This window comes from Cavia porcellus, unplaced genomic scaffold, assembly GCF_034190915.1.
Source record: "Cavia porcellus strain 051 isolate PalLab524CR breed Dunkin Hartley unplaced genomic scaffold, mCavPor4.1 scaffold_17, whole genome shotgun sequence".
Classification (NCBI taxonomy): domain Eukaryota; kingdom Metazoa; phylum Chordata; class Mammalia; order Rodentia; family Caviidae; genus Cavia; species Cavia porcellus.
In genome coordinates, this window is record NW_026947500.1 from 59,887,650 (window position 1) to 59,895,968 (window position 8,319).

At 32.5% G+C, this 8,319-nt stretch overlaps 1 protein-coding gene across 1 annotated transcript; it reads left to right on the forward strand.

Annotated features, from left to right (window-relative positions):
• Positions 1-3,836: 3,836 nt before the first annotated feature.
• LOC100721237 (olfactory receptor 4A47-like) lies at positions 3,837-4,763 on the forward strand. Its single transcript, XM_003467885.1, has one exon. It carries the CDS (start codon positions 3,837-3,839, stop codon positions 4,761-4,763), a length of 927 nt encoding a protein of 308 aa, XP_003467933.1.
• The last annotated feature ends 3,556 nt before the right edge of the window (positions 4,764-8,319 follow it).

Below are 8,319 nucleotides of genomic sequence, written 5' to 3' on the forward strand. Positions count from 1 at the left end.
GGAATGCAATTTTTTGTCATTCTTCTTTTTATTTTGTGATTCTATAAAAACAGGGCAGGTAGAACTTTGTTTTGATATATTGGTTTTTATAACCAGATAATTTCTAAATAACAACATAGAGCTTGAAGCAAAATGCATGTTTGTATTAGTCACATTTCTGTCAATGGTATAAAATACCATTTATATATACCATATATTTAGTCATCAACTAGCACTGGAACAAAATACCTGACAGTCATAATTTAAAGAAGGAACTCATTTTGACTTGGAGTTTCAGTACATTGCTGCCTGGTTCCAAGGCTCAGACTTCATGGCAGAAAATGTAGCACAGGGAATCTGCTCAACTCATAGCAGCTGAAAGAAGGCTAGGGCTCTCTATGTCATGTCCCTGTCACTGACCATTACACACGAGAGAGGGAGCTTCTCTAACTCCAAGGCATCTCTCAAGGCAATTATGTTGAAAATCAAGATTAACAGCAGTGCTACTGAATTGAACAAAAAGAACAAGTAGATTAACAAATGTGTAATACACTTAAATAAATGTTTTAAACATATATTAAACCCCACATTAAGATACAGAAAAACAATTATTAGAAAACACAGAAAATAATTTGTTCTGGAAAAATGGGGAAATATGTGATGATTTCACCCTCACAGGCTCCATATACCTGGGAAATTATATTTTTTTGTGGCAATGTTTCTGAAAGAATGTTTTCCCTTGTTACATTTTCCCTAATTCTAGCTCTGTAATAGATCTAATTGACATAGCCACTTCTTGTTTTTCTAAAACTTTGTTGAAAACCTTATTGAATTTAATTAAGCAGCAATCAGTCTTGGACATGTTCCAGTTGTAGGATATCATAACTGATGTCATTAAAGTATGTAACTTTTTCAGTGATCTTTGACCTTATAAATTAGATGATATCCCCTTAATAACTAATACTTTAGAAGAGGTTTATGAGACTACAAGAATAATCAAAAATGGCACAAGATTGCCTTTTCCAAATGTCAAGGATACTTTTCTGGCTATATCAAAATAACAAAAGTGATAGGCTAAATAGTTGTGTGCTAGCTATTATTTATTACAGTTAATAGAAAATAATTCAGAAAACTTCCCTTGTTAGAAAATCCAGTTGCTATCTGATTCTGTGGAAATACATTTTGTTTGCAATTTTGATAAATTATTCTAATGTGAAATTTTTATGTTTTTGTTTGCATTGTGAAATTCCTTAGAAGTATATTAATGGTAAAAGTAATCATTTTCTGTAATATTTAGAAGACTAAACAGATGTGACTGGATGATTTAGACTATATCCCCAAGGAATGATATGGGCTTTTTCCTTCTATGTGCAAATTAAATTGAAAGGAATTTCCAGCTCTTTATGAGCAAGCAAAAATAGTCTTCTTTCACAATCGTTAATAGGCTTTCGTGACTGGTTGCACATAGAGGGATTTGCTTTAGGTGAGTTCATTAAAAATTGTATCAATATAGTTTATAAGAGTTAAAATGTTGAGAAACTCATTGGAAGAAAGTAAGTTACTCTTCAAGTTGTATGGGATAACTTTCATGAATATATTTTTTAAAAATTTAAATATTACATTGCAAACTTTTTATGTTTTCAAGTGTTATATCTTCAGTGGAAAAGGCAGACTCCTGGTCTAAAAGAAATTATTCGATTGTCACTGATTTTTCTATCCTTTGACTCCAGACTTCTGGGGCGGACCCTAAGCCTGTGTAAGTTACAATGATTTTCTGGTTTAATAATTAAATAGGTAGGTGAGCACACCATGAATCTTGGTGTAATGTTTGGCAGAATTTCAGAGATTGGGATATTTGCTTATGGTCTTTATTATAAGTATCTAAAAATGGAAATACGGTTATGAAAATGCATTTTGAATATGTGAAAGGTGACAATTGGCCTCAGTATATGAGCATGCTAAATTGCAAGAGATGAATTTGGGCAGCATTTTCTGGAATCCAGTAATGTAATAGCTTGTAAGCCAAGCAGAATGAACAATCTATACTGTACATGATATAAAAATCTCCTGAATTTCCTTTCCTGTGAGAAGGAAGTTAGTGAACTAATTGTATCAGATTAAAAGGGCTCATATTTTTTGCTTCAGAAAAAGTTTTTTGGAAGCAAAAATACAATCATATCATTCTGACAGGAGGCATCTGTGGCAGACTGCAATGTTGCAAGGGTTGCAATGGTGTATGAAGAATTGTGATACATTTTGAAAAGCGTGGCAATGTGACAAATTAATGTGTCAATAAGAATCAGGAAGGGAATAAAGGAATGAGGGACATTGATAGAATATGGCCTGAAAAATAATCTCGAAGGAGTGATAGTTTCATTAATTAGGGAAAATCTAGGTAGGATTAAGCATTGTAAAAAATTAAAAGATTACTTTCATAAATGCTAAATTAATACCTAATTGGAGAAGTTGACAGAATAGGTACAGATACACTAAGAGGTAGGAGTGAACACACAAGTGCTCAAAGTGCTTTAAGAAAGTACAGGTTAAGAAAAAGCGTAAGTTCCAAATAAAGAAATCAACAGAGAAGTTTCAGTGACTTGGTAGGCTTTTGAGACTCTGATAATATTCGCATAGTGTGTCATATGAAATAGCTACAATTTTACTGTGTTTCTCTGCTTCTGCTCAACTTTACATATTGAGGTACTAACTTCCGGTATTTCAGAATGTGACTTTATTTGAAGTTAGAGTCTTTCCAGAGGTAATCAAGTTAAAACTTATGAAGATGGTCACAATCCAATATGACCAGTATGATTCGTGCCCTGAACGCAGGACAAATTGGGAGACAGGGGCCTGATACCAAGTTGTTCATCTAAAAATCAAGTAGAGAAGCCTGGTACAGCTCCTTTCCATGACCTTCTGAACGAGGCTGCAATTTTGGTACCTTGATTTTGAATTTCTTAGACATTAAATGTCTGTTGTTTAAACCACCTATTTTGTGTAAATCTGTTCTGACAAATAAATGAAGCTTTTTTTACACTTAAGTGTGGCATTGCTACAGTAAGTAATTATAGAAACAATTCTGAGATTGAGCAATGTGTAAACACAGGAAGGGCTTATGGATGCCTGGTCAAAGGGCTTAAATTGCCTTGAAGAAAGTAATTGTTCATAAAAATATGGATGTTGACAGACAATTCAGTTAAAAGCTCAGAAAAGCAAGATGAAAGCTATTGAGAAGGCAAATACTGCCTCAGAAAATACTCATGTTGCCATGAACAGAAACCACAAGGTTGTGGTTGTGGTCTCAAATGTACATGCAGAACGTGTTACTGGAAAATAGAAGACAATCACTGTTTTAGAGAAGCATCATTAACTAATATAATGGGATTTGGCCTATGGATTTACATTTATACTATATTCTAGCACTAATGAATATATGTAAATGTTGCTTCAAGTGGGACTTTATCAACATACCTTTGTGAGTTTTTATGGGTCACATATTTGCATTAAATTCCCTTTCATTCTTCTGTGGTTCTCATTTATCTTTTAAGTTCATCTAAAGCATAATTTGCTCTGAAAAGCCTTCCCAGATCTCTGTGGATTTAGAAATTCTAAAACTTTGAATTGTTCTTTAACTATTCAAGCTAGTCTTTAATTGTCTAGGCACATCATTTTGTATCAAATCACTAAAGGCAAGGGACTGTCTTACTCTGCCCAGATCTTATTAGAATGAAGCTTACAGGTGACTAATACTTTTTAGTTCATGAAAAATAACAGTTAAGATTATAACATTTTAATTATTTTTCATTGTTTTCTGGGTAAACAGCTTTCAATGCCTGACACCAGGAAGAATACCTGACATGGAACCAAGGAATAATGTGACTCACTTTGTCCTCTTGGGTCTCACACAGAATCCAAGGGAGCAGAAAGTACTTTTTGTTATGTTTTTGCTCTTCTATGTTTTGACCATGGTAGGAAATCTGCTCATTCTCATGACTGTAACTATGAGTAAGACCCTGAACTCACCAATGTACTTCTTTCTTGCTAACTTATCATTTATGGATGCCATTTATTCATCAGTGATTTCCCCCAAGTTAATTGCAGACTTATTCTTTGGGAAAACTATCATATCTTTCAAGTTTTGTATGATTCAGCTCTTCACAGAACACTTCTTTGGTGGATCAGAGGTCTTCCTCCTGCTGGCGATGGCCTATGATCGCTATGTGGCCATCTGTAAACCCTTGCATTATTTGATTCACATGACGCAATGTGTGTGTGTTATGTTGCTCGTAGTGTCCTGGATTGGAGGTTTTATACACTCAGTAATTCAACTCTGCACTGTTTATGGGCTTCCATTCTGTGGCCCCAATGTCATTGACCATTTTATGTGTGACATGTACCCCTTATTGAAACTTGTCTGTATTGATACCTATGTCATCGGCCTCTTAGTGGGGGCCAATGGAGGACTGATTTGCTCAACCTTGTTTGTGCTCTTGCTTATCTCATATGGTGTTATCTTGCATTCTCTGAAGAACCATAGTCAGGAAGGGAGGCGGAAAGCTCTCTCCACTTGTGGCTCTCACATCACTGTTGTTGTGTTGTTCTTTATTCCCTGTATTTTCATGTATGCAAGACCAGCTAGGACTTTCACCATAGACAAATCACTGAGTGTGTTTTACACAGTCATAACTCCAATGTTGAACCCATTAGTTTACACTCTGAGAAACTCAGAGATGACAAATGCTATGAAAAAACTCTGGAGAAAAAAGGTCATATCAGATATGTGATCCCCACTGTGAGGAGCTTCATTTGACTAATGCTGTGTCATTAGGATCACAGCCTTGTGAAATCTCAGGCAAATTTCTCTTCTAACTAAGATTTTCTGATATGTATAATTAATGCATTTTTTTGCTTATGCCTTTAGTGTATTTCTGATATGTGGCAAGTCTCATCTTTATACTTAGTAAGTTGTAATGCACATGTAATAAGGTTCAATAAGTTATATATAATAAATTTATGAATTATATTTTGTAGTATTTTACTGATTTTTAATTTTGTTTTTATTTTTTATATGTTAAACTTTCACTTGTTGTTTTCATTATAGCAGTAAAATATTTAAATCCTGTGCAGATTCCTCACTATTTAATTTTATTTGCATTACATACAAAATGTTGAACACACCAGGTTTACATTGAAAAGCATAATACATAATATTGTTAAAAGTAGAACCCAAATAAACGTAAAAAAGCAGACTAAATCTCCCAATCACTCTCCAGAGTTTCCTAGTGCTGCTGTCAGACACAAGTACTATACTGTGGTTCTAAGATTCTTCAATAAAGAAATATCATTTGTAAGGAGGATGAGCTTGAAGGAAGTTATGCTAAGCTAATACTGAATACAAAGTCAAATACTGCAATGTAAAGTTAACAATAATCTATTGTATGCTTGCATTTTGATAAGAAGAAAGATATTAAAAGTTCTTAACACTAGAAGTTAATAAAAAATTTTAATGATTGGCTGTGTTATTAGCTTAATTATGGTTAACACTGTAATATATTTCTGTATTTAAATCTCTTTCTATGTATATATATATATATATATATATATATATATATATATATATGATGCATCCAAATATACATGAATCCAAATGTGTGTGTGTGTGTGTGTGTGTATATATATATATATATATATATATATATGTACATATAATGCTGTAAATACTGAAGCCACACACTGGAAGAAAGAATTGTTTGATTTTTTTGTATTTGTGCATTATGTATGAAGACAACTATAAAGTGAAAAATTTAAAAAAAAAATAAAACTGATAACTTTAAAATATGAGTAACATTCAGTGTAATTTAATATTTCTTTCAACAATTTTTGCCTATTAAGCATATCCCAAGCTGGATTTATAGTTAATATATTTCAACTTTATTTAGGCTCTCGATTTTACTTTGTAGTGTATCTTCATTTTTATGAAGGTTATATTAGTGTTGGTTTGTTTTCAAATGTAAGCACTATATATTTTTCTCTGGTGTTCCAGGTATATACTCATGTCATTTTCATTGTATCTGTATTTCTTTTTTCTGAGTTATAACACTGCTAATTTATTTTTGTTATTGAATTACATTAACTGGTATATCAACTATAATATAAAATCATGATTTACAATACCTGAAATTTATTCATGCTGTCTTCTGTAGGTACATTTTTAAAAATCTATAAGATAGTATATTTTTAAAATTATATTTTAGTAGTTCTTTAGATATTTACATGATTTTTTCTTATATACTAATGTCAATTATGCAATAATATTTTTAGTTGTTTCATCTCTGCATTTGTAATACAGAATTTACTAGTGCCACATGTTATCAGTTGTTTTCCTATACTGTTGAATTTTGTTGGTTCTCTTAAAAGCATTTCTGCATTTAACTTTTTATTGTCGTATTGGGGGCAGAACATTCATTTTTAGTTTTGAAATTTTGAGACAGGATATCACATTACGATGCTAAGTTGTCCAGGCTGGGCTTGAACTACAATCTTTTTGCATTAGCCTCCCTAGGCTCGGAGAATATAGGTAGGTATCACCAAAATTGGGTTGCATTAATTTTCCGGACTTAAATGAATCTATAATTTTTATATCTGCAACATTTTGGGTCATTTTATACATAGTGACTTAACTTAGCATCTATAAAGAAATGTAGCCCTGCATAAGTTCTTATGCTCTTATCACAGTTAGTGCTTCTGTCTAGCTAACATGCCATATATTTTAAAAAATTTCTTTAGTGTCAGTTTTCTCTTTAGAATATAAGCTTATTGTTAGGTCCTCAGGATATAAAACAGTGCAAAGCACAATGGATCATTTATTAAATGAATATATTATTAAGAGAATTAATTTTACTGTTGAAAATAATGTAGTTTATGCAACCTTTTAAGTGGCATTGGCATCACATTTTCTCTGAAACTTTGTGTGGAACAATCTTGGTCAGCATTTATAAAATTCTTATCATTGTCAGGGATTGTTCTTAACGTGTTACGTGTGTTTTCTCATTTGTTCCTCAGAATGACACCTAGAGTGAGGTGCTGTTACTGAAACCAACTTACATTTATGCAAATACTCATGCAGGTTAAAACTTTGTGCAAGGTCCTCACGCAGAGAACGATCAATGTCAGACCCCAAATTTTAGATGTGTGCCCTGAGCTCACGTATGGTGAGAGCTGTTACCAGGTGATGATGTCAGGCACTTTACATTTTTAGGAACTGAGTAAATTGCATCCATTGATTCTTTTTGATGTCTTTTTTACATTTATTTTGTTATTGGAATACATTTCAAAATTGACATAATCTCAAACTCAAGTAAAACTTGTAAGGATTTCTGGGTACCCTTCACTTGGCTGTTCCAAATATTCATAACTGTTTAATGTAGCTCTTTTCTTCTTTCGTTCTGTGTGCTTTAACACTGAATTTGCTATATCATTACAGACATATGTAAATATCATTTCTTTGCCTCCATTTCTCTCTCATATATATGACATTTACATTTTTCTGAAAGATTTAGAGGATGTTAGACGTATATTCATAACACTTTAATCCTGATACTTCATTAAATGAAAACCTAAACTTCCAAATATTTCCAAAAACCAGGAAATTTTATTGCATAATCCAAGAACAATGAATGAAATTAAGAAATTAATGCTGAGATAATATTATTATAAAGGCATTTTTCAAATATAATGATGATTTCATTTTTGTAACAAAAGAAAATCCAAGGTAACAATTTTGTTATCATATGCATGACACTGATTCCTGTAACATGAAACTATTCCTCAATCTGTCTTTGTATTTTCTGACATTGGCATTTGTGAAGAACAGAGGACACTTATTTTGTAGAGTGTGCAATGTATACCTTTTTTATTTTGTCTGCTATTGTTTTATGTTTAGATCCATTTTATGCCTTTAGCTGGAGCATTTGCAACATATCCTGAAGTCTTCTAGCTATCACTTCAGGAGGGAGTTGTGGTCATTTGCAAAGTTACATTTAATTATTTCATTTAATGGTATCCCCTGTGCTTTCTTCATTGTATCACACAGAGCTGCTTCTTATCATCAGAAATAAATCAGATAGTTACTTTTTTGAGATCTTCTGCTACTGGAAATCTATCTTACTTTCTCTTCTTTCTGAGTCACAGAACTTATAAGAAAAGTTCTCAACTTTTGAGGGGGAAGCTCTTTTGCATTGTTTGGTAGTTTTGTCACTGAGCAAGAGCTCTTTGCTTGGTGTCCATGGAATTTAATGATATTCCGTTAAAATTTTGCTTTTAAAAATTTTTGTTGGCCTG